The sequence below is a fragment of the Cricetulus griseus genome, chromosome 7 (genome assembly GCF_003668045.3).
Source record: "Cricetulus griseus strain 17A/GY chromosome 7, alternate assembly CriGri-PICRH-1.0, whole genome shotgun sequence".
NCBI classification, from domain to species: Eukaryota; Metazoa; Chordata; class Mammalia; order Rodentia; family Cricetidae; genus Cricetulus; species Cricetulus griseus.
Genome location: NC_048600.1, coordinates 37075708 through 37102691, shown reverse-complemented (window position 1 = coordinate 37102691; position 26984 = coordinate 37075708). Strand labels below are relative to the sequence as shown.

The 26984-nt window shown below is 40.7% G+C and overlaps 1 protein-coding gene across 2 annotated transcripts in view; it reads right to left on the bottom strand.

The window, feature by feature from the left end:
• Grin2a (glutamate ionotropic receptor NMDA type subunit 2A) overlaps nucleotides 1–26984 on the bottom strand; it is a 399257-nt gene that overhangs the window by 116918 nt on the left and 255355 nt on the right. For both annotated transcript variants that reach the window (XM_035447964.1, XM_035447965.1), the window contains one exon: nucleotides 7668–7782. In XM_035447964.1, the coding sequence (XP_035303855.1) occupies nucleotides 7668–7782 (115 nt within the window). The remainder of the gene's footprint in view (nucleotides 1–7667; nucleotides 7783–26984) is intronic.

Here is a 26984-nt window from a genome sequence, read left to right as displayed (position 1 = left end):
GAGGGAGGGGAAAGGTGGCAGCCTTGACTTTGCATAAGATTTGTGTCTACACGTTATACTTTGAGTATTCTGTAGGCACCCTGTAGACTAGGAAACAGTTATGCAGGAGGAAAGGATATAGAAATGTCTCTGTGCAGGGCAACCAAAGCTAAGGTTAGAAACAAGAGACCTAAGAATGAGGAGAAAATCAGATCTGTCAGGTTAAGGACAATAGGAAGAATTAGTGAAGTTCTCCACTGTCAGTCATGATGAAGGTCTCTCCCTTTCATTAGTGTCACTGTCACAATAAGGATCTCTGTTATGAGGAGGGTCTCTCCTATCATAGTGAGCATCACCCTTGTCAAATGAGGGTCTCCCCATCATAACAATGTTCTCCCCTGTCCTAATGAAATTCTTCCCCATAACAATAAGTGTCTCCCCCATCAAAATGAGGGTCTTCTCCCCTGTCTTCTCAGAAACATAATCTTTGAATCTTCTGAAAGGAATAAAATCTTTGTTTTACTTTAACATGCATTAGTCTTTGTATGTGATATTAAACTTCAAAATATTTTAAACATCTCCTTACATCTCTCTTGAAATCCATATTCCTTTTCTTTCTAGCCTGGCATATATCCCTAGGCTGGACTTCAGCTTTCTGCAACATACATAACTATGAAAACCACACTTCCTACCATCCATTGACTCAGTTTTATTTATTAATTTAAAAATATAAAGATGGTCTGTATGTATGTATAAATGTGTGTGTGTGTGTGTGTGTGTGTGTGTGTGTGTGTGTGCGTGTGCCTGTGTGTATGTGTGTGTTTACATTCATCTATCTTTTCACTTAAATACTATTAAAACCTTAAGTAGTTAATAAAATTGCTCTTAAAGTTTTTGGGAGTTGTTAATAAGAAAATGGTTCAGACTAATGAAATACAATTTATCTGTAAGCCCAATCTAAAGTTCCCATCTCAGAATGACTTGACCCAGATGACCAGGCCAAGGTCATTTCCTCTCTATAATACTGATATTATAGTCAGTAGAATATAGATAGCACTTTACTAAGGTTGGCTCATTTATAAACTGCATGAAGATATGGATATCTGTTGCCCTCATATTTAATGAACTATTAGTCCTGGAATGGGCACATGGGATGTTGGTTGTTGTGGACTGATTGTCCATTGGATCTTATGTGAGGTATTGTTTTCAAACATTTCTAAAAGCCCAGGACTGACCAAGTTCCACGATAAGTAGAAAAATATAGAGACAATGACCCGGAAATTCTGATTTTCAAGAGAAAGGTTGCTTAGCTCCAGGTTCTAGGGAGGTATATGGACTTAGAAGAATTCATGCCAGCCACACACAAAGGCCAAGCAAACACCGGTAACCCTCTGAGATCCCTTAGTGTTTTTCATAAGACCCTCATTTCATGTGCTGCTTGCAGTAACACCACTGGGTGATCCTAAGATGATAAGAGCATGCCTCTGTGTCCCAGAATACCAACCCGTCCCATCAGCCCTGCTACTCTGGTGACTGCTGAAGCAGCATGGTGCTCTGGGAAGCTCAGGCAGAGCATGTCTGGTGTTTTCCTGCACCGCTGCCTTCCTTTATCTAGAGACAGAAGCACAGGAAGTTATTTCTGAACCACTGGATCCCCTGTGTGCCAGGAGAATAGACCACTGACAGGAAATATTTGTACATGCTAAGCTCAACTGGGCAGCAACTCCCCGAGCTGCATTCCTGTTGTATCTCAACAGGAATACGAGGCTATACAAAGTATTCAAAAGCATTTTTGTATCTGGAAGTGGAGAATGTCAAAGGCATCTTCCTTTTATTTGGTGTTACCACCTTGATTGCAGTGGCATACTTGTAAGCTTGCTCCTTGGCATATGAGCCCAACCCAAAGGCAGCACAGAAATTCCACGGGTGTAAGCCAAGCCCAAACCTGGACTATGAAACTCAATCAAGGAGAATGATTTTGCAGCTCAAAAGTGACCTCTAGGTTATGCTAACGACCTCCCAACTCAATAACATGCACAAAACAAACCTTCCTATTTGATTTCGCAGGTGGCTGTGGAAGGAAAACCTGGGAAATGGGGAAGGAATAAAAGAAGAGACACACAAAAGGCAAAGAAACAGAATGTCGAAGTTCAAGATGAATTAGGAACACCCGTACACTAATGGAGTCCTAAGACACTTAACACAGTGAGTGACAAAGTTTATCAGTAGGAAGGGAAGAGAAAGCCCAGGATGAAAAACCAAAGGTAATGTTTTATTCCCTGGAGGCATACAGAAACGTAAAGAGTCCCATCTCATCCACATCTACCCTCTTCAATCAACTGCCCTGAGTATGCTGAGTATAGAAATTATCCTTTTACTTAGTGATAGATTCCAAGGACCAAAACAGTGCTAGGCACAGGGCAGGCATGTACTTATTTATTTTCAGTCATATGTTTGGTAAATCATCAAGAGGAAAAGCAGAGCTAATCAATGAACACTAAATGAGGACTATTGTTATTCCAGGTAATGCTAGGCCCTGGAGGGGTCATTACATATGAGTCCTCAATAAAATATGTTGGTTAATTGTGCTGAGTATCCTAGGCTATAGAACTTAATTTTTTAAGTTGGATACAAAGAAATGCAATAAGTGAACCAAACTGTTGTTACCATAGCTGAATGCATTCTGAGAAATGTTCAAGATGAAAATCCTTGTCATCACTCTAGAAAATTCTCTGTGTTTCTTTCTTGGCAACAATCCTTCCTTAAGACAGCAACCAGTGTTCTGCTATCAGACCTCATTAGAATGTTTTACCTCCTTTTGAACTTCATATAAAATGAATATGCATTATAATATTTTTCTTCTGTCTCCTTTATGGTTCAACATAATGCTTTTTAGTTATCCCTATAAATATACACATTAGCAATTTCTTCCTTCCTATTAATTGAGAAGCAGTGAATTTTGTGAATATACCATATTATATTTATTCATTTCCTTATAGATATACCTCTGGTTCTTTCTGATATTTTATGTATGGATAAAATTGTATCATACACACGTATGTTTGGATGTCTACATATATCTCTTTACTATTGTAACCAGAGATGGTACTCCTGGGTGGTAAGGTCTGTGTGTATTATGTATGTTTCTTTTTATAAAATCCAGGCCAAACAATTGCCTTTGTTGGTGGTAATTTAGATTCTCACCTGTAATATATGAGACTCTATGCCCTCACTAGGAAATAATACTGTCAATATTTATATATTAATACCCACTAGGTGGGTATGAACCTGGATCTTAAGAATTATTTTAATTTGTCTGACCTTATGATGGGTGTTTAATCAGGGGTAGAACACTTGCCTAGCATGCCAAACCAACTGGTTCAATCCTCAGCACAACACACACACACACACACACACACACACACACACACACACACACACACACACACAAATACTTACATTCCCCTGAAGACCAGTGATATTAATGTATCAATATTTGAATAGTAACTTTTATGAAGTATCTAAGACAATTTCTATCTTATTAATACTGTTGAACTTTTTTTATTTATTTGTAAGTTATTTATATATTCTAAGTATGTATTCTTCATAACATACATGTATTATCTCTTCCAAATTGTATTTTGTCTTTTTCATTTCCAAAAATGCTTTTATGTAAGCAAAATATTTGTTTATTTTGAAAGATTTCAGTATTTATGCTTATTGCATGTTTAAGAAATCCATCGTTAGACTGAGCCAATTATATTTAGGAATATATATTATTATATATGCATGTAACAATATTTAATGAAAAAAAGAGGCCATGAATTTGAAAGAGAGCTAGGAGATATATATGGGAGGGTTTGGATGGATTATTGGGAAGGGAGAAATGGTATAATTATATTATAATCTAAAAATAAAAGGAAAAAAGAAATCTGAGATCTCCTTAGGGCTTCCAAATCCTGCTTCATCACCTTCTAGAAACTTGCTGATTTTAGTTTTGACATAAGCCTACAATTTGTTTCAAATAGTTTTTGTACATAGTGAAAGTAAATGGTCCAGGTTTAATTTTAGGTCCTTATGGACATTTATTAGAATAAATGTCTTACAACATTTATTTCTACTTTCTCTTTTATTTTTATTTTTTTGGTTTGGTTGGTTTTTTTTGTGTGTGGGGGGTGTTGTTTTTTGTTTTTTTGAGATGGGGTTTTTCTGTGTTACTCTGGCTGTCCTGGAACTCACTTTGTAGACTAGGCTGGCCTCAAACTCACTGAGATCCACCTGCCTTTCCTCCTAAATGCTGGGATTAAAGGCATGTTCCACCACCACCCAGCTTCAACATTCTTTTCATCCATATCACTTCACTGTTCGTTTTGAGATCTGTCTTCACATTTTCATCATTAAATAAGACATTAGCTGTAGAGTGTCTTATGGACAGGATATGACTACTGCCCTCATGATCTCATAGCAGCTGGGGTTGCCTGCGCAAGGTCAAACCAGTCAAAAATCCATCCTGGATGGGGGAGGGGCTCATGAGCCCCCATCCCTAGCAAAGAGTCACTGAAAATTGATGGCAGCTGGGGAATAAAGAGTCAGTTTCCATTAGGGGTGTAGTCCCATGGATGTGTATAGGAGCAGCACTAATTGGGTTCAGTAGGCAATAAAGATTAAAATTAAAAATACGTAAAGTTAAAAACAGGTTGTGAAGTTGAGACAGAGACATGTAGGGGGACCTAAGAGGATCTGGAGGGTCTAGGGTGAATATGATCAAAATACATTTTATTCATGTATGGACTTCTTAAAGAATGAAAATAATATTATGTTTAAAAAGATACTAGCTATAGGATTCTCATAGACAACCTTCATCAGATGAAGGAATTAATTGGCCTTCTTATCAAGATGGATAGTGAATTTCATCAAATGTGTTTTCTGCATCTGTTGAAATAACTATATAATTTCCCCTTTATTCAGTTAATATGGTAAATTACATCAATTTGGTTTTTGAATGTGAAGCCAATATTGCATTCCTAAAATAAATCCCTCTTCTCTATGATGTATTATCTTTTTAGGCAACATTATTGCCTGCGATTAGTAAGATGGTGAAAAACTGTGTACATTGCTGTTACTTATTTTTTAAACATTTGATTGAATTCACAGTGAAGCCATCTGGACACAAAGATTTTCTTCCTAACCCCAGTAGAAAATAGGAGCAATGCAAATAAATTACCTTTTCCCACCAAAAAGGGAAGGTTTTTCTGTTATACATGCAACTTCCTAGCAAATATACACTATTCGGATGACTGACTTCTTCACTCGTTAGTGTGGGAAAACTGTGTTTCTCTGAAGTATTTTCCCATTTTACAACACTGTCAGATTTGTTGGCATGAATTGTATGTGATATTGCTGTTTATTCCCTAGAATCAATAATGTCTGTAATGGTATCACCTTTGTGCTTCAGTATTAATTATTTGTGTTTTCCTTTTTGCATAATCATCACTGTTGCTATTAATTTTATCAGGGTTTTTCCTAAAGGTTGGGTACTAAATTGTTGACTTTTAATCTTATATCTATTATTTTTCCTTCTGACTAGTTTGGGTTCTTTTTCTAGCTTTCTATGTTCTGTGAGACAGTGAGACAGAGATACAAGGTCAGGGTCTTGCTGTGCAGTCTGATACGGTTGTGATTTGCAATCTCTCTGGCTCAGCCTCAGTGCTGATATTACAGAGATATGTCACTATCTCTCTCTTTTGCAGTATAAATTATGGACTTTACAATTTGTCTTTTTAAAAGAGCTATTTTGTTTTTATTTATGTACATTTATCTGTGTCTGTGTGAATGTATGCCATGTGTGAGTGGATACCCAAGGAAGCCAGGAGAAAGGGACAGGATAGCCTGGAGCTGGAGCTACAAACAGTTACAATCCACAACCATGAGTGCTGGGAGCTGGCCTCCAGTCCTCTGGAAGGGCAGCAAGTGCTAACTTCTGATCCATCGCCCCAGCTCCACAAATTCCCTTTTATTGTAATGAATTGCAGCCATAAATTTCTCTCCTAACACATTCAGCTTTATCCTTCCAGTTTTGATATGTTGTGTTTTCATTACCATTCTGTTAAAATATTTTCTAATATATTTTTTATTTCTCCTTTAGCCTAAAATTTAAGCAGAAGTGTGTCATAATTTCCAAACATGCATTTTCTGGATATATCTTCATTGCTGAATTTTATTTGAATACTGCTGTTATTAGAGGGTTCATTCTATTTCATTTCAATTTTGCCAAATATGAGAGTCATTTTATATTATAAAACACAGTCTATCTTAGTGAACTTTTCACATGTTCTTGAAGAAACACATATTTTGTAGCTGACAAATGTAGCAGGCAATTTTTCCTGAGCTGCCTTGTCACCCTTTCGGAGTCTCACTGAGCCTGCAAAGGCTATGCTCCTGTTTATAGAGTGTTTTCTCCAAATCCCTGCCCTGTACCTTCCTCCTCTCTAGGGTCTCTCACTCTTCCATTTGATGTGCAAAGCAAAGATAAACTTTAAGATGCTAATATCATTTAGAAATGAGACATATTTTGTCAAATATTAGTCAACAATACCATTTTATATTTTGGTCTTTTTAAATTTTATTTTATTTTATTTTGTAACTCACTAAGACCAATTAATGTTGCCTATATATGCATGGGTGTGCTGCAGTCAACTGGGGCATGGGCAAGCTACTAGTGACCACATTCCAAAAGAAAAGTGACTCCCTTTCCCAGCATCTGTCAACACCAATATCTCCTCTTCTAGAGGTGTAGGGACTTAGGAGCCTCCCCTCATCCATGCTGGGCTTTTAACCATCTTGATCTTATGCAGAGCTCATGCAGGCAGCCAAGGCTGCTGTGAGTTCATATGTACAACAGCCATGATTCATATTCACATATGACCACATCTCACAGGACTCTTCTCCCTCCTCTAGCCCTTATGCTTTCTCTGTCTCTGCTTGCATGATGTGCCCTAGGCTTTGATCCTGTTATTGTATTCCATATGCAATAGTGTGGGATTGCCTTGGTAGCTGGGATATGGAGGAAGAAGGTGTGCCACTGAGACAGGTACCATTGTGTCTCTGAATGCTTAGTGAATTCTACGAAGTCCCTCTTCTGTGACACAGGATGTGCCAGTACATGGGGTGATTTTTTTCTTTATATGTTGACTTTTCAGAGCTAATATGCAATACTTTGACAGGTGCTTTGTAAGACTTATAAGCCCCCTCTCCTCAATACAATTTACAGAAAGCAATAGAAGGGACACACTGGAGTTTTTGAAAACTAGTTTATTTAGAGTAAAAGACGAAGTAAATTAAAATACAGGGTGCTCACAAAATGCCAAATGGTGAACATGGTACATGCTTAGAAGATTCAAGAAAATCAATGTGATCATTGCTCCAGTGGACATTCCTTACTGCTTTTCTGTAGCTAGAGCTTAACTATCTTTAAATTGTCCTGAACCTGTCCAGAACTATGCTTGCTGGGACATGAGAGCAGCACAAAACTACAAGTGCATTCCTATACATTCCTATACATTTGCACCTGCCTGGTTCTCAGATAGGCTGTCCCTGGGCTTCAGAGAAGGGAGCTCAGAGCCACTGCACAGAAAATGCTCCGGGAGAAGGTGTTCCCCCTTTACCCCCTGCATTCTGCACACACTCACCTTTTCCCACTCTCGGTCCTTGTTCAGCACAATCACCACAAGCCTGGGATGTACCTGATAGCCTTCTTCAGTGAAGGACAAATCTTTGCCATCCCACGTCACATTGACCATAAATCTAGATGGAGGAAAAGAGAAAGACACATTTTAGGGAAGACTTAAAGAGGCATCCGACAAATGAGTGTGCACTACCATCAGCACAATATTATAGCACAAACATGCATAATCATTGCTTACCTTCACATAAAGCCTCCAAGTGGGGACCTCTCAGGAAATATGGAGGCATTGCTAACTACAAACACTTTCATCTACCAGGCTGCACTCATTCTCAGAATTGTGGTCCTGTATTTAGGCATTAATAATCAACTGCTGAACACTTTTGACTACCAAATCATTGCCCTGGGTTCACATGTCTTTTTTTTTTAAGATTTATTTATTTATTTATTACATACAGTGCTCTGCCTCCATGTATGCCTCAGGCCAGAAGAGGGCACCAGATCTCACTACAGATGATTGTGAACCACATGTGGTTGCTGGGAATTGAACTCAAGACCTCTGAAAGAGAAGTCAGTGCTTTTAACTTTAACTGCTCTCCAGCCCCACATGTCTTCTTATATGAGAATCTGAATGCATTGTCTGTGCCTCTCTCTTCTCTCCCTCCCTCCCTCTCCTCCCTCCTCCTCTCTTCTCTCTCTCTCTCTCTCTCTCTCTCTCTCTCTCTCTCTCTCTCTGTATGTATGTATGTATGTATGTATGTATGTATGTATGTATGTATGTATGTATGTATGTATACACACCTGGATGCCCACACACATGTTGATGACCACAGAGCTAGAAGAAAAAGGGTATTGGATCCCACAGAGCAGGAACTGCAGGTAGTAGTGAGATCATGTATCATGGGAAGTGATTTCAGCAGGAGCATGAAACACTTTTAACTGCTGAGCCCTCTCTCTAGCCATGTGTATTCTATTCTCTCTCCATAGGTTCCCCAGAAGGAAACTGCTTCCTCATAAACCACACAGATTAAGCTTCAAAGCAATGATAGCGCATCTGTTTATTACTCATTCAGCTAATATTTATTTGCTACCTGTCAGGGCTTAGCTAGTTGGGTGGAGATAAAAAGGAACCAGATGTGATCCCTGCTCTCATGAGGTTTATAGTCTAAGGGAGAGGCCAGATATTAGCTGATTAACTGCAAATCTCTGACATGCTACAAGAAAAAGTATATTGGATGGAGGAAATGCTCAGTTGGCAAAGCATTTGCTATGTAAGCATTAGGACCTGAGTTCAGATCCCCTGCATCCTGTGAAAGGCTGTGTATGGGTGCACATGCCTGTGACTCTAGTGCTGCGGCCGCAGAGCTAGGATGACCCTGGGCCTTGCTGGCCAGGTAATAACAGGATGTCCAGAGTCAGTGAGAGATTCTGTCTCAAAAAAAGTAGTAACATAGAGAGTAACTGAAGAAGATACCCAGCATCATTCTTTGTCTCTACATTCTCTCTCTCTCTCTCTCTCTCTCTCTCTCTCTCTCTCTCTCTCTCTCCTTTTTAAAGAATGGAAGAGAAAGAAAGGTATATTTATATTAAAGGAAACAAAAAGAAGATAAAATAAGACTCAATAAGTATATTTTGGCACTTTCGAGGCAGAGGCAGGTGGATCTCTGTGAGTTTGAGACCAGCCTGGTCTATGAGAGCTAGTTCCAGGACAGCTTCCAAAGCCACAAAGAAACCCTGTCTCAAAAAAAATGTATATTTTGATCTAGAGGGGTGAGATAGCATTGATTATGGAAAAGAAAATGGGAGCAGACTAACAGATCAAGGTGTGCAAATGTCTGTGGTACATACAGGGCACCAGAAACAAACAACTGAAGCTGAAGCAGTGACATTAGGAAATATTGAGGTGGTGGATGAAGCAGTGTTGAGCTTTGTTGGCCATGTTCAATTTTGTTTTTATCTTAAAATGAGAAGCCATTGAAGGTTTTTAATCAAAGGAGTGCCATCACACTGTAATATCACTGCAGGGTGGTATAGAGAATAGACGAGGAGACGAGAAGGGTGCTATTTACAGGGATATGCTGTTCCTTCAATCAAGATGGAAGACAAGGGTGGTTTTGACCATGATGGTTGCCAAAGAAGGAGAGAAGGAGAAAATAGAAGAAGAGCAGCAGAGGGATAAAGAAAATGGAAAACTAGCAGAATTCTGAGGTAAGGATGAAGCGGCAAGTCATTAAGAACTCTGCCCTGGGTATGTTTATTACAGGGATAATCCGTCCGTTTGATAGTACTTGTTCCCTTTCTACTCTGCTCCTCCAAATTCTCTTGCATGCAATCAAGTTGGACTCCAACTGGGAATACACAGTTCACCCACCAGGACTAGGATGAAAAGGTGCCCCAGGGGTTCTATATCTCCATGAAGCTTGAGATAGATAGCTGTGAAGTTAAATATGTCCAAGGGCCATCAGTTTGCCCTAGCAGATAGAGACTTGCTGGAACAATAACCATGTGGTGAACGGAAAGAAGCAACTCTTGAAAGTTGTCCTCTGACCTCCACACACTATAACATGTGTGCACCCACATGTGTGCTCAATAAAACAGGAGGGGTCCTTCACAGACACTCCATAAAAAGTATGAAAGACTGAAGTATTTGGAAACTTCGGCCCTTCTGGGGGATACTGAAGAAAAACGGAGAAGTAGGAGGAAGCACTGTGGTCAGAGGAGTTACCAGCTGAGATAGTGACACACCAGGAGAAGCAGGATGATGGGAAGGTCCTTCTGTATGCTGTGAATATATGTTCCTCTTATTGGCTAATAAATAAAGCTGTTTTGGACAATGGACAGGCAGGATTGCCTTCAACATGGCAGGGATAGCCATTTGGACAAGAAACTGCTCTTGCCTGGACAGCTTGACCACACACTGTCCAAACTGGGCAAGCAGATTACAAAGAAAAGTGACTGCTAAACTTGACAAGAGACAGGATGGTCCTTAAAAGCTCCTGCTTCATCAAAAAGTCTACCAGACATCCTAGGCCTATAGGCTGAAGAGGGATGCCCCAATGTTACAGAGGAACTTTGTGTGACTGTTGAAGCAATGAGACATCTCTGTCAATTCTGGAGTTTATATATTATCCTTCTGGGGTCTTTGATGGAGTTGAAGACAGGTAGTTATGGTTATAGTATAGTTTTCCTTAGTTATGATAAAAGATAAGTTACCTATAAAACTTTAGACTAACAAAGATAGGATAGATGATAGAATATTTTTCTTTAAATTTTGCCAAGTGTTAGTGAACTAAATATTGTTAACTAGAGTTCTGCTTAATAACTGTCTTTATATATAATTTTACTATGTTAAAGTTAAAACCTTTTTATTTAGACAGAAAAGAGGAGATGATGGGGGATGTCCTTCTATATTCTTTAAATATATATTTCTCTTATTAGTTGATGAATAAAGCTATTTTGGCCAATGCTCAGGCAGGATTTAGCAAGGCAGGAAATCCGAACAAGGATAGAAAAAGGTAGCAGGTGGAGTTGGAGAAGGCACTATGTAGCTGTCAAGGAAGCAAGAGATCCAGGCATCACCGGTAAGCCAAGACCATGTGGAGATACACAGATTAATAGAAATGGGTTAATGATTAAGAGAGATCTGGCCAGTAAGAAGCCTGAGTAATAGGCCAAATAGTTTATAATTAATAGAAGCCTCTGTGTGTTTATTTGAGACTGAACAGGTCTCAACAAAACCTTTTGTTCTGCCTTAGGGCAGAACAAAAACCTCCATCTACAGCAGGAAGCAGCTTGTTAAGAAGGTGAGTAAGTCTGTGAAGGCCTCTAACAATGGATCATGGGGGCCCTTGCATGTCATGCTAAATCACTGGGAGTTTGTTCAGAGCCATGGGAAGCCATGAAAAGTAGTAGGTTTTAAGTAGGGAAACATTTGGGTTTGCCATCTGCAGAATAGACATGCAAAGCTTCTGCATTAGAAGCAACTTCAACACTTGTTCATGGATTGAACACCATTCACTATTTAGGTGGTGGAAACTTGTTTGCTCTTGCTCCTTCCCTTTGATGGTCCTTGCTGGAATATGATGAACTAAGTAGAGCCATGTAGGAACATCTAGCAAACATTCCATTTCACATCCCATGTGCATAGGACACTGGGCTTTCATTACATTCCTCATTGTCAGCAGGTTTTCAAAGTAGCTAATTGGGAGCTAAATTAGGCTGCTTATATCTTCCAAGCTGAAGTTTGGTTTCATTTCTCATACTTATTTTTTTGTCCTATCAAATTGTTGAGCACACGTAAAGCACCCAGTTGATACATGATGGCTAAGTCTATTAACATATCATCATAAGATGTGACACCCATCCATCCACCAATACTTTTATCTATACGTAATTACATTCATTACCTACAAACACATTTACCCATCTGTAAGCCCATTGATATCCTTATCCACCTATTTGTGTATCCACCAATCCATCTGTCTGCCCACACATCAAAACATTATCTATCCATAAGTCCCTCAATAATTCATCAATATATCCATTATTCCATCCAATAGACACATTTGATGACCTGCTACATATCAAGCATGCTCTGTGTCATGAAATCTGCTAAGAAAGTAGCAAAAAACCAACCATACAATTTTCAAGATTGGCAGGTGGTCACAAAAAATAACAATAAAGAACTGCAAATATAAAATGAACAATGTTTATTGTTTAAGCTGATAATGTGCTTAAGATAAGTTCTATTGCAGCTCTATTGCAGGACTAGAATCAGGAGACGAAGTAGAACATGTTTGAATCATGAGAAGAAAGAGCAAGGGTCAGGCAGACAGAGGGAAGGGGATAGCAACAACAGTTTGCATGGGGAAAACTGCATAGTCAAAGGCAGAGAGATGAAGCTTCATAATGAATTTGATTAGAGTTAGAATCAGGTCAGAAGGATTGGGAGATAGGGTGTGGGGGGCAGGGAGTGGCTTGAGATATGAAGCTAGAGCCAGAAGAAAATGTTTCATCAGTTGTACTAAGGGGATTGTACTCATTCTGTTTATTGGCAATAGAGTCAGGAAGAACAAGTTCTCAAGACACAGAAAAACAGAGGGGGCCAGGTAGCTATTGGGGCAAGGGAAGTGATGTCTGGGGTGAAGTGATTGCACCAACAGACCAATAACTGCAACATAACATTCTTTGAATTGCAGTGTAACTGCCAGAAAGATGAGCCCAACTAGGAAAAAAAACAAAACAGCCACCTAGGAACTTTCTGCACCCCACACCTCAAACTCATAGCTAGGATGACCAGTGAACTACCATGCCAAATTTCAATAATCCAACTTCCTTGGATTAACAAAGCTTAAGTGAGGTCTAGTTCATAGCCTAAATGTTTATGCAAATTATCAAGAGGTTTGGAAATATCCTGCTTATTTTCTGTTTGGAAAGGTGAGTACTTCAGGTTGAATCTTGACTGTCTCCCACAAAGACCCACATGCTAACGACTGAACCCTAGGTGCTACAGTTGGAGGAGGTGGAAGCTTTGAAAATGTTATCTACTGAGAAGTCAGTAGGTCACTGGAGGATGCCCTTGGAGGACAGTGGGTCCCTTCATCCCTTCCATTCTTTCAACTTCTTTGCAAGAGGCGAGCAATTTTCTCTGCCACATACTCCTGTCATGACATGATGCTCCACTATGGCCCTAAAACTTAACTTCCCAATCATAGATTCCCAACCTGAGAACAAATAAGTATTTCTTCTTTGTGAGTTGATTGAAGGAAAATGGACTAACACAGTGGATCAGAGAATAAAGATTTTGGTTTTGGCATAGGCAGTTGTCCCCCAGAAGAAGCATTTATAGGTTCCAATATATGACCCAAGTATCACACTCATCATTTTAAGCAAGAAGTCAGCATGGGTTGCCATCTTTCTTTGGATTTATCCCTTAAATTTACTCACATCTTTAATTTCTCATCTTGACTCCTTATACCCCATTCCTTTCCCTCGATTTCCTAATTAAATAAGGTTTAATTAGCAGAGTGATTATTCAGATATGGCAAAACAGTTTCAGATTATATGAAAGCAACTATACAGAAATCCTCATGTCCTGATTTTTACTGTGTTCCTTTAAAATTCAGGATTCTACAGCAGTGACTCCACGTACTAAATGTTAATATTGTCTCTTTCTGTCTAGCTCCTGTCTTTAGTCCTTAGGGAGGGAAGAAAAGCTCTAACAGAAATTTCTGCTGAACACCAATTTCGTTATGAAGTTGGCAGGGAGCAAGTACCTATTGCCTTCAATTCCTCCATCCAGTTTCTAGGAAGAACAGTCCATATTTCCTTAGGCTCTCTTACCACTTAAACTTACACTAGAGCAAAATTCTTTACCTAAGGAGATACTATTATATACCACTTTGCTTTGTCCCCATTATTACCTGCTGAGCACTTGTATTAAACAGTAAAATCATACCACTGTCTTGCTTATCAAAATTGATTACACACCTTTAGCAATCAGATAAACATACTAGAAACCCTGGTGGTTGCTAAGCTTCAAATTACATCTTCAATATTTCCATCAGGAACAATAAATACAAGAAAGAATACTAGCAAAATACACAAGGTGGCGAGGCCCTGGTGCTCTGCCTCTATCGTTCTATCATTCAGGAATGGTAAAATGGTCTACATAGCACTAATCCAAAATATATGAACTATTCGAATCACATGTATAGATGAGCTTCCTGCAGTAGCTATGGCCTTGGAGATGTGAGGCTGCTGCCTATGTTGAATGGCCCTTTCTCCACTGCTTGCATTTTCTGTTCTATGAATGGCCAAGGGAGACCAGGAAGTCATACTTCCTATTGTACAAATGGAGAGAAACTGGACCAGAATTCCAAATTGACTCTAGACCATCAGCATCTATGATGAAAGCATGAGTTCTCTGCAAGAGCAGCATGTACTCTGGACTACTGAGCCATCTCTGCAGCCCCATAACTCAATGGACGGGTATACAAGCATAAAACCTGAGCTTGATCCCCCAGAATGCACATAAAAAAGCTTGCCCTTCTATTTCTATTGGGCAGTTGGGTTAGGCTCTCCCTGAATTTTGTTGTAGTTTTGCTTTGTTTTCCAAAAAGCAGCCCCCGACCTCTGCTTGCTTAATGTTGCATTTCTAGTGAACATGGCGCCTGGCAGGGATCTAGTACTGATCAACCATGCAATGAACAAGGACAGAATTGTTATTTTCATTTAGCTGATGTTTCATGGTGTTAAAGAATGAGATGCCCCTGATGCCTCCTGCTGGACCCCTGGAGGGCATCTTATATTTTCTGAGCCCCCTCCACCTCCTCCACTGTCAGTTTTGCTAAATGGCCCTGTGTGGCCATCAGATTGCTTTGTAAATTATCATGTTTATGCCCATCAATCAGTTAGTGCTGCCAGTTACTGTGAAGATGCACTACTGGCCAAAATGCAGGGAGTAAATGACTGTTGAAAGCTGAGCCCTAAATGGGACATCTATCTCACCAAGGCTTGGGGACCAGAAGAATGGACTGAAAAAATGTAGGAGATACCACACTGTCTTCCAGGTGTGGCACAACCAACATATACCTTAATTCTCAGCCGCTATGCTATGATAAGATCACCCAGACCCACATCTTATCATGGAGTGTTGAGGAGCTAATGAGGCTACTTCTCTGAAGACCTACAGGCAATTAATGATCATTGGCAGAGGGAGACGTTTCCTTCAGTGGCATAGCAACAGGTGATGTTCTCTCTCACGGTCCAGCCAATAATCCTAATTAAACTCATTGGGTCACTAAAAAAAAGGTATGGAAGAGGGAACAGCTGGGAAGAGAAAGGGGTCAGTGGAAGTAAGGGGGACAAGAGAGAATCATAGGGAAAATACAAGCAAAATATGTTTTGTACAAGTATTAAAATGTCATAATGAAACCTATTATAGTATAAAACTAAAATGTGATTAAAACCACTTTAAATTAAAATAAACTAATAAATTCCCCATCACTTAACATAGTGCAAAATCACATAAAATGCTGTGCACATGCCTAGTACACAGCTATTGTCTGATAGACAGAAGTTAGTGAACACTTCCCACATATTTCCACTATTTTCCTACTGTCACTTTGCATAGCACCCTGTTGTGATGCAGTTCTGTCTTTTTATCTGATATCTGGTGTGGTCATGTCCAACGTCCCTCAGTTCTGTCAGAGCTGTTTGAGTGCCTGTGTACACAAAATGTCTCCTTCTTTCGAATTTCTACTTTGTCCTTTTTGCTTCACAGTTGTCCCTTTTAACTTCCAAAATTTGATTATTTGAAATGTTCTCCAGACATATTTATTATTCACCCTTTCCCTTTAGACTTTAATTCTCTAACTTTTTCATAAATGCCACCATAACCTGTTTAGCATTTTCAATTTTTGGTTAATTCTCCATCTGCTCTGCCATTTCCCAAGTTCCAAGGGCTGGTTTCCTGACTCTCCCTATCCCTTAAATGCCTCTCCCAGCAGACATACCCGGGTGTCTGTCACAGGCTTTCCATTTTTCATTTTATTTACATGTTTTGGGAACCAGAGTCATTGTTTTCTTTAATCTGTTTGTGTCTTCCAGCTCATCACTGGAAGGTTTGGTTTTATTCTTTAAATGTCCTCCCCTAATATCCTTCTTGCCTTCCTACCACCCAGCTACATGGTCCTCTCTCTCTCTCTCTCTCTCTCTCTCTCTCTCTCTCTCTCTCTCTCTCTCTCTCTCTCTCGGTCTGAAGTCTCTTTCTTTTTTAAATACTTATTTATTTTTATTTTATGTGCACTGGTGTTTTGCCTTGCATGTATGTCTGTCTGTGTAAGGCTGTCAGATCTTGGAGTTATAGACAGTTGTGAGCTGCCATTTGGGTACTGGGAATTGAACCCGGGTTCTCTGGAAGAGCAGTCAATGCCCTTAACCACTTACCCATTTCTCCAGCCCTTGTTTAGATTCCTGGTTTAGCATTCACTATTAGCTCAGGGGGAAGTCCTGGCCCAGACACAGACACTCTAGAGTTAATCTCCAACACTGCAAAAGCAAACAGGAATCGGAGCCCTCAGGAAGGATTGAATTCACAATCATTTTTAAAGCAACCCAACCCCTTTATAATTTTTCCTATGTCTGCCTCCCTCACCTTGCCCCTCTCCTGTGAGCAGTGTCCCAATGGGTGTGGCTTTCCATTTGCCCTCCCTTGTGTTCAACTCATGCATTTGTTGGAGGTTTCCTGTCTCCCTAAACAAATACTCAACATCTAACAGCAGTGCCACGATGCCGATGTCAGGGTTGAATTCCTTAACTCCAGCCCACATTCTGCACTGTCCAGACCAGTGTCACATGAGACAGACTCAGAAATGGTGGTATAAATGAACTTTTTAAATGGAGAGAGAGGGGGAAGGGGAGAGAGGAACAGAGGGAGGAAAGGACAGGAGGAGGGAGGGACAGAGGGGGGATAGAGGGAGGGAAGGAGAATATCATTCCTCTAGCACAACTTCCATTATTGGGGCCAACTGAAAACTACCTTCACTGACTGAAAAATATTGACTTTTGTTATTGTTTTCTTTCTTTATAGAAACTGGGGACTGAATACATAGTAAGCAAGTGTTCTGCTCCTGAGCTACATCCCCAGCCCTCCTTTTTACTCTGTTTTGAGACAGAGTCTTGCTAAGTTGCCCAGGCTGGACTTGAACTCACTCCATATCTAGGTAGTCCTTGAACTTGTAATTCTTCTCCCACAGTTTCCCAAATAAATGGGATTGCAGTCCTGCACTATCTGGCTTGGCTAACACTGAATTCTAAAACTGGAGAAAGCAGGGGTTGTCTTTGGATTGATCCACATCTAAAACTGCTGATAGAGTTTGCACGTCCTGGTCACAGCTTCCATGTGCTGTTGAAGTAAGGAACAGATGAATGAGAAGGCATGGGTCTGGAGGTTTTTGCGCACTAGACATTTATTTCTGGTGAGCCAGCCTCAGAAAAGAAATTATCTAAGGCCACTTGTTGGTTTCTAGAATCTCCTTTATTTATTGAAAGTTATTGGACGTCTGAGTGGCCATTAACAAAGTGTTTATATGTAGGATATATGCCAAGGACAGAATGGGAATCTGTAACAACTGAGGGCTATTAAGTACATATTAACGTAGCACTAAATGTACCCCTTTGCCTCCAATGCCTTTCTCAACTACTAGGAACAGGCTGGAAGAAGCCAACACTCGCAGCATCTGTGATGGTTCTACTGGAGAACACAGAAGAGGTGGGCAGCATGACAGCTGGCAGCTTACTCAGTCACCCACCCAATGCTTCCAAACCACTTGAGGTCTTTACTTTTTATTTTTGGGACAGAATCTCCTGCACCCTAGACTGGCCTTGAACTTCTGGTTCTTCTGCCCCCACCTCTTGAGTCCTGGGATTACAGATGTTTGCTACCATACCTGGTTTATACAGTGTTATAGTTCATTCCCAGGGCTCAGGCATGCAGGACAAGTGCTCTACAAACTAGTCAAGATCCTAAGAGGTCATGTGTGCATGGGATATTATTTCTGTCCAGAAGGAGGAGGAGGAAAAGGAGGAGGGAGAGGAGGAGGAGAAAGAGGAAAGAATAGGTATACAGAAGATATGGATCAACTGTCACCCAATTCGAGGTGTAATTTCACATTAGAATCTCAGAAAAACCCCACAATGAGGCATGGGTGCAACAGAAACAAAGGCTTGCTCCTGTTAGCAGCTATGTCTCATGTAGAACGTGGAACAGTATCTGCCTTGTGCTCAGAGCACTGTCACTGAATGAAGAAAGTTACAGATCTTTGTCTTGTTTTCTTTTTGACACAAGCCCTATTTATCAATCCAGTCACTATATCCACCTGCTCTTTGAAGAGGGTAGGAAATCTACTAAGGTCACCTGAAGAACAGCATAGCCAATGGGACTCTGGAGTTCCCATCTCCTTTTAATTCTTTGATACAGCAAAACTTCTTACATTATTTGGGAAAAATTCTGTTTGCATTCACCAAACCAGAGAGAAATTAAGATGTGTGTTCCTCCATGCTGCTGCAGAGAAGAATCCTAACATTCAAACCAGGAGACCTCGGTTCTTGCCCCATCTCCTCAGATATGCAAGTAAGAGCAACTTCTTAAAGCAAGGTACTTAATTCACTTAATTCCAGTATGCATTGCAGGTTGTACAAGATACTTTGGTTTCTCCTTCTACAGGGGGAAGAAGATGCTTTGAGAATTAGAAACCAAGGGAGGCATGTAGGGTGCCAGGGACTTCTGATTGCTCATCAATGTCTTCCCCTTCTGCTCCCAGAAATGGAAATCTACAGGCTGGGCAGGGCAGCCCAGGCCTGTCATCCCAGCTACCCAGGAAGCTGAGGCAGGTGGTTCATAAGCTTAAAGTCTGCCTGGGGCACAGAGGGGGTTCAAGGCTTACCTGGGTAACCTAGTGAGACCCGATCTCAAAATAAAAACACAGAAAAGTGGAGAAGGGGTTTCTAGAGATACAGCTTAACAGCAGAGGGCTTGTCGAGCAAGCCTGGGGGATTCCATCTCTAGTGGTAAAAAATAAAACTAATAAATACAGAAAAGAAAACCAACTTTTTTCCTCCATTTTTTATTTAAATTAGAAACAAGATTGTTTTACATGTCAATCCCAGTTCCCTCTCCCTCCTCTCTTCCCCTTCCCCCCACTAACACCCTACCTATGCCATACCATTTTTGCTCCCCAAGCAGAGTGAGGCCTTCCATGGGAGGTCTTCAGAGTCTATGGTATCCATTGGGATAGGGCCTAGGCCCTCCCCCATGTGTCTAGACTGAGGGAGTATCCCTCTATATGGAATGGATTCCCAAAGTCCATTCCTATGCTAGGGACAAGTACTGATCTACTACAAGAGGCCCCATAGCTTTCTGAGCCCTCTTTTTTAAACAGGGAGAAAGGGAAATTCCTATTTTAACTGGAAATAGAATATCCAATAATAAAGTTTATAATATTGGAATTAAGTACAAATGTACACATTATAGAAAGCACCAGGGACTCTCCAAAACTGGGCAGGGTCCATTTCTTTTCAAAAAGCCCACAAAGCTCCCACTGTGGTGGCTCCTCAGAACCCCACCTTTTGCATCTGCCTTCCATCCTGCTACCGCAGGATCCTTCCCACACATTCATCTCCTTTGCTGGAGGGTAAACTCCAGGGGAACAGCAATGGTGTCTGAGCTGTCACCATGTGTCTTCACCAGGAACAGCATCTGGCATATGGTGGGCGGTCAGTGCCCATTTACTGTATGAACAGGAACAGATTTTTGTCTGTCCAGTGCCAGAGTCCTCAGCAGTGTGGAGAATTTCCTGGTGTGCAGGATGGCAACTCAGAACCATCAAGATAGAGTTAAATATGTCCTGGCCTAAATAGCAGTCTCCATGCTGCCCAGCCTTGTAATGAAGCTTGACAGCCCTGTGTAATTTCTGCAGTAGCCATGTTTCACATGCCGCCATGGGTTTCTGCTGATGTGTCCTCTAAAAGAACCAGCTTTGCAGTCCCAGAGCTACTTGGATATTCTTCTCTACCTGGAATTGCAAAGGCCGCCCTGTCGGTGGAGAAGATGATTCATTTGCCACCCAACTGGCAAAGAATGGCTAAACAAAGAGGGCTTCTTTTCTCCTAGGTGGCTTTGATTTCAATGTTTTCTGTTACCTGTGGCCAAGCACAGTCTGAGCACATCAATTGAAACTCCACAGAGATTTTATATATTTACAACCATACTGGTAAGACTGCTCAGTGAGTGAAGTGTTGTGTTGCTTAAGTTTGACCTTCAGAACCCACATAAAGGCAGAGGAGAAGTGACATCACTAACATGTGTTCTGACCACTCCAAGTGTCTCTTGACATGCATGCTCCCACACACATCTCACAATCTCACAATCACACACACACACACACACACACACACACACACACACACACACCACCACCACCACCACCACACACACCACAAATAAAAATAAATATTTTAATTATGAAATTGCATTGAATAGAATGACAAAATATTGTGCCACCCCCACTCCATCCCACCCTAGATGTGAACTCGTTTAGTGTGTCCACACTGTATATGCTACCTCCTTCAGATCACTATGGGTCTATGATCAAGGACTACTGAAAGCAGGGGATCCTCTTTTGAGGGGTCAGTAGTGCTATTTTGCAATCCCTCCAGCATTCACTTCATCTCATCAAGTAGGCATAGTGTCATTTGATATCTTCACAGCAGACACAAGGGTGAGGATGGCATGTAAGATATTCTAAGTGTCTGGGAAGTTGACTCAGTTGCTGAAGTGCTTGCCATACTGTGTTCAATATCCAGACTGACACAAAATAGGCAGGTGTGGTGGTGCACACAATGAAAGTCCAGCTCCGGGGAGGCAGAGACATCTGGTCCCTGGCACTCACTGGCCAGCCAGCCTAGCCAGACAGTGTGCACAGGCCATCAAAGGATTGTTCCAAAAAGCAGTAAATGGTACCTGAGGAATATCCCAAAGTTTGCCTTTTGGCATCCACTTATACACACACACATACATCTTCACACACACATGTATGTACCCACACATATGCAAACAAATACAAAATACTTTGAATTATAAAAAGATTTTCTGGAAAACAGAGAATTTTTCATATAACTTTTCTTAGAGTAGATACTTAAAATTCATCTCTTTTATTATTTAATTATAATGAAATAATTAATTTAATTATTATTATTTAAATTAAACTCTTCATATAGGGAAAGCCACAGAGAGTCACAGAGGACTCAGTTTACGTGAAATTCTAGGTTTCCACTGGGATAGCTCTTCTACAAAGGAAGACAACTACAACGTTAATATTATATATATAATAATATATAATATTATATATATAATATTAATGTTGTATCCTTCCTACTTGTTTTCCAAATAGTTTTAAAGGGTAAATTTTACAGCTACAAAGAAACAATTGGGAGGAAATGAAGAAGAGACAGGAGAGTTGAAAGGAAAGCTCTTAAAGAGAAGGAGAAGTGTGGGAAGAAAAAAGTCCAATGAAGGGAGCAGACAAGATGTGAGATGGGGCCAGATAATAGGAGTCTCCCTCTTAACAACAAAATGGAGCTGGAAGTAGGGCCTGGCCTTCTGCAGAGCTGGCTCAGGCTCCCTGGAAGGAGGCCCTCCCGTCAAAGAGTGGCAGGATGGATCTGGTCCAGGGCAGGCTGCAAACAGGAAGGGGAGTGGGGAGGAAAGACGCCATGCTGATGGCTGGCACCAGGCCCTCCCTTGCTGGTGACATTGGGAAAGTAGGTCAGTTTCAGAGCTGGCTAGGGAGGTGACTGGTCAGCCAGGACTAGGAGTGGGAAGTAAGGACACCAAGGAAGATATGTACTTGAGCAGAGGACCAGAGACATAGAGGACTTCAGCAGTGCCTCAGTGAACTACCTAGAGCACTTCCTGACGTGGTGGTGATGATGTGACAGGTCTGTGAAGGCTTAGGAGAAACTGCATTCACCAGCTTAGGCTACTGAGTATTGAGATATGGATGTGACAGAGGAATCAAGTTTTCAATTTGGTTTAATTTTAATTAAGTTCAAATTGAACAGCCACATATGGTTAATGGCTATTTTACTGGACAGCACATGTGCAGAAAGAAGCTATGTGGCTACTATTCCAGAGGGAATGGACTGTCTGTAAAGGAATCCAATGCTGTTTTCCACAATTCCTTATGGAATACACAGGTATTCACTGGGATAGCTCTCCTATCCAATTGCTGTATGGATACACAGGTTCATTTAGAGGACTTATGGAGGGATTTGTAATTTTATTTGTAATTAAGTTGTATTATTTCCATTTTGATTTGAAAAATAGTTAGCAATAAAGACCAAATTTCACATATATCATTGCTAAGGAATGTGCTGTCCTATTATATGAAAATCTCTGAAGACTTATGGTTATCACAAAAATTAATGACTAAATTTCAGATAAAGTGAATCACATGATATGTGGGCTTTTGTTCCTGGATTCCTTCACTTAGTGTCTTGCTTTTCCATTTCTGTGATAAGACACCATGACCAGAATAAGCAAAATATAATGTTGAACAATGGCCCTTCATGGAGTTCCTATTCTACTGTGAAAGAATTAAATTTATTATTAACTTGGAACTGCTTCTAATCCTGGTTACATGGAAGGAAAATGCCTAGTGGAGTTATGTCTTAGCCAAGCTCTACAGAAGAAAAGAACAGTTTATATAAACAGGAATGTGTGATACAAATAGACAGGGTAGCCATCAGGAAGAGGGTGTGGCCATCAGGGAGAGATGGGCATCTGGGCCCATTTAAGGGCTTAAGGGCTTTAAAGAGCAGCATGGTTGACACAAACAACAACAGCCAAAGTGCACTACCATACAGAAAGGGCAGATAACCAAGAGTATCTATTGCTGGCATTTGTTGAGGTTTGAGGCTTTACCATAAGAACAATGAGTTTTTCAGAGTTTTATACTTGATGGAAGAGAAAGTGAGGTATAGGCCTGAACTCATCAGCACTATTCCAAACACCCTCCACATGATAGGAATTGCAAGGTCATTTGTCAACACTGACAGAACCATTGCTCTCCACCCTCCGTCCTTTCCTTGCAATGTGGAAGCCTCTCTCAGGCTTCCTAATACTTGCCCTTCTACTCACGGTCTCTAGGGTCTGAGATCTCTCTTTTCCTAGCACAGTTCCTTTTACTAACAGCTTAAAACTTTTAGCTAGGGCTCATGACTGAATTGGAATTATTTCCTTGGAGCTCCAACCCACTGACTCCTGTTCTCCTCTATTTTGCTATTTTCAGAGAACAGCTCTTTAAAACCTTGAATGTGTTCATTGGACTACCTTAGACTCTCTCCATAGGATCCATCAACTATCTCACAAGGTATTCCTGCTGGCACCAGCACTTCATTACACTGGAAAACACATGTGTAGTGGTAGGGAGATAATTCAGTTGGTACATCGGACCCAGGTTTAATTCCCAGAAATAGGGAAGGGGTGAGTGTTAGAGAGAGGACATGGAGAGAGAAAATAGTGTGATTTTTAAAATTGTAAAAGAGGAAAAATAATTTTTTGAAAATTAAAATGTACTTGGCAGAAAAAAATGGTAGCATACTTGTAATCCCACGCCTTGGAAGATGGGCAGCTCCTCAGGGCTTTTTAGAAATTCCTATGACTTCTTCAAAAGACGTCAACCTAGCTAAGTCAGTCGTCACCAGGACAATAAGAGACACTATCTCAAAAAATAAGCTGAACAGACTCTGAAGTTGACCTCGGGTCTACACACACACACACACCTTCTCTTTTCTACAGATACAGTCTAGAATTTTCAAAATGATATTTCATCCCAATGAAATATCCAATAGGAAATCCACTTTGGTTCCAAACTTGTATTTCAGGTCATAGAAGTAATCAAAATAAATTCCTTTGTGATGCTTACTTAGGGTTACTATTGCTGTGATGAAACACCATGACCAAAGAAACTTGGGGGAGGAAAGGATTTATTTGGCTTATATTTCCACATCACTGTTCATCATTGAAGGAAGTCAACACAGGAACTCAGACAGGGCAGGGACCTAGAGGCAGGAATATCTGATGCAGAGGCCATGGGCGAGTGCTGCTTACTGGCTTGCTCAACATGGCTTGCTCAGACTGCTTTATTTTAGAACCCAGGATACCAGCACAGGGATGATACCACCCACAATGGACTGTAGGACAGTGATTCACCTCTATGTACAAATAATTAATTACGACCTTAAACCAGGGGTTCAGCATATATTAGCATGGTGCTGGGTGTTTAATGGAAGTTATTTCACTTGCTGCTTCAATAGCTCTGCATCTAAATAGCTCTTTATTTCAGTGGAGAGTGCATTTGCATGTCTGGGCTTAACATCCTGCAAAGGCTCCCATCCTGTGCACTTCCTTCACACTTCCCACATCAAAACACTCCCTCTGGAAGAGCTGTTTGATGTCCAAGGTCCTGGTTTTTAGCTTTGCCTCTAACTGAGTGTTCACATTTTGCATTCCCGGCTCCATTCCTCAGAGATGCTCTGCCTGCTAACAACATAGAAGGCAGGTAGCTTTGAAGAGAATTCCCCCCATTTTATGTTGCATTTCATATACAGGAATTGTTCTTGCTGCCGATCTTCAAAAATTCATTATAATAATATACTAAGTCCTAAGTGTGAGAAAAACAGTGTAGTAAGCATAGAGCTTGGAGGTCTTCAGTCAAAAAGAAGATGTACCTCTGGATAAAATCAGACTAATTTTGTCTAGTTGAGGTCAAACTAGGAGTTAAAAATGTCAAGACATCAAGGAAAAGGGGGAAGTGCCTGCAAGGCTGGAAAGATGGCCAGTGGTTAAAGTGCTTGCTGCTCTTCCTGAGGACCAGAGTTCAGTTCCCAGCACCCATATCAGGACTGTGTAACTCCAGCTTCAAGGGAGCAAAAATATCCAAACAGACAATACTAGTTTGCAGAACTATTGTTTTTCAACATGTTGGCAACAGTACCCACAGATGTACCAACAAGAACTATAGAGCTCCACCAACCCAGCAGGGGACACCATTTGGCAAATGTGCTGCCTGCCACCGTACTAGTTTCTGTTTCAGAGGACAAAATTGTTCAACACTGTCTAATGGCGTTAACTCAACCAGCTGTGTGGCTGACAGGTCAGTCTTCAACTGCTTCTCACCTGGATCTGGCTTCCAAACAGCGCAGTCTATTCTGGTTCTTCTCACCATGTTAAGCCACTGTAAAGAGGAAAATCCCCCCCCACACAAGTTCAACAGCTATCTAATGCATCTGCAGATGATCCGACATGTTTTAGGGGAAGATGGGAAATGGCTCCACAATGAAAGGAGTCAGGGCCTGAGAGGACCACAGACTCAATGCTGAGGGAGAAATGAGTGAATTGAAACTTGCTGTTGATGCCATATCATCTCTGTCACCTGGATATAACAGCAGTCAGACATGCCACCAGAGATGAGGGGCTCCACTGGAAGCAGCAGCATCCTGCCACAGAGGCAGTTCAGCAACAGCACAGCCAACAGTGACATTTCCCACAAGCAGGGAGGTGCATATGTTTCCATTTATTTGCATCCTATTGACAATGCAGAATTCTTAATCAGCTAAGTGGCAGAAGCCGAACCAGAAAACATATATACACAAAAAAATAGTGTTCAACTGGTCAAGGATACATAAAAATTAGGAAGGAGTGCTAGGGGTGTGGCTTATTGATGGAGATCTTTCCTAGGGTGCACACAGGCCTGGCTTCCATTCCCAGCACTGAAAGGAAAACAAATAAACAAACAAAGAAAAAATCCAGAGGACTTAAATCGACCCTACCATCCTTAAGGACAGCAACTCTCTTTCTTTGGAAAAAGTGACATGGAGCTACCCAGCTACATACACATTGTGGTTAATGTTTCTAATGCACACAGTTTCTCCCATAGCGGCAAGCTTAGACTTCAAGATCTAATTGTTGGCCTCTGTGGGCAAAGACAACATAATAATAATCTCTTCCAAACGTGTTGGTTTGTTTGTTCCCTAACAGTTAAAAGGTATGGTTCTCAAACACAGATAAGGTCTACGCAATGCACTGGTACTATTGATGTAATTTTTCCTAATGGAGAAATACACCATTAACAGAAGAGCAATATCACAATTATCAATACTGGCCTTGAGATTAAACTGCAAGAGTTTGTGAGTGACCTCTGAAGTCTTCTAGCAAGGGGGATGAGGGCAAGCAATTACTTTGCCTCAGTTTTCCTGTGAAATGGGCACGTTAATATTAATTAACTTCTCGGAGTAGCATAGAAGGCAGTTACCACAGTGTTCCAAACTCCAGACCCCTTAGAAGGGCTTATTATACATGCTAATCATCATACATGCTAATCATTAGTGGCCAAGCCATTAAATCTTATTCAATATCTCTCCCCTCCTCTGAGATTGTAGAGGGAGATGGAGAATTTTCTGTCTTCCAACTTATGTGATCTTTCTTTCTCTTCTGAACCTGAAGGCCTAAGAACCAGACCAGCATCACAGAGACATGCTGGTTATCTTGTGTCTGCTTTATTGTCTTTCTGTGTAAACTAAGAACTACTTTATATGACTCAGTGTTCCAATTGCTATAAGATTAAAGTCTTGTATGTGTCTTGCTCTCCATACTTTGTTATGTGTATTAATTATGTAGGAGGTAAAATGACCATCCTACCCAAAAACATGACATGAGTCCTCAGAAAAGGCACTGGCATGCCACACAACTTCAGAAGAGTCC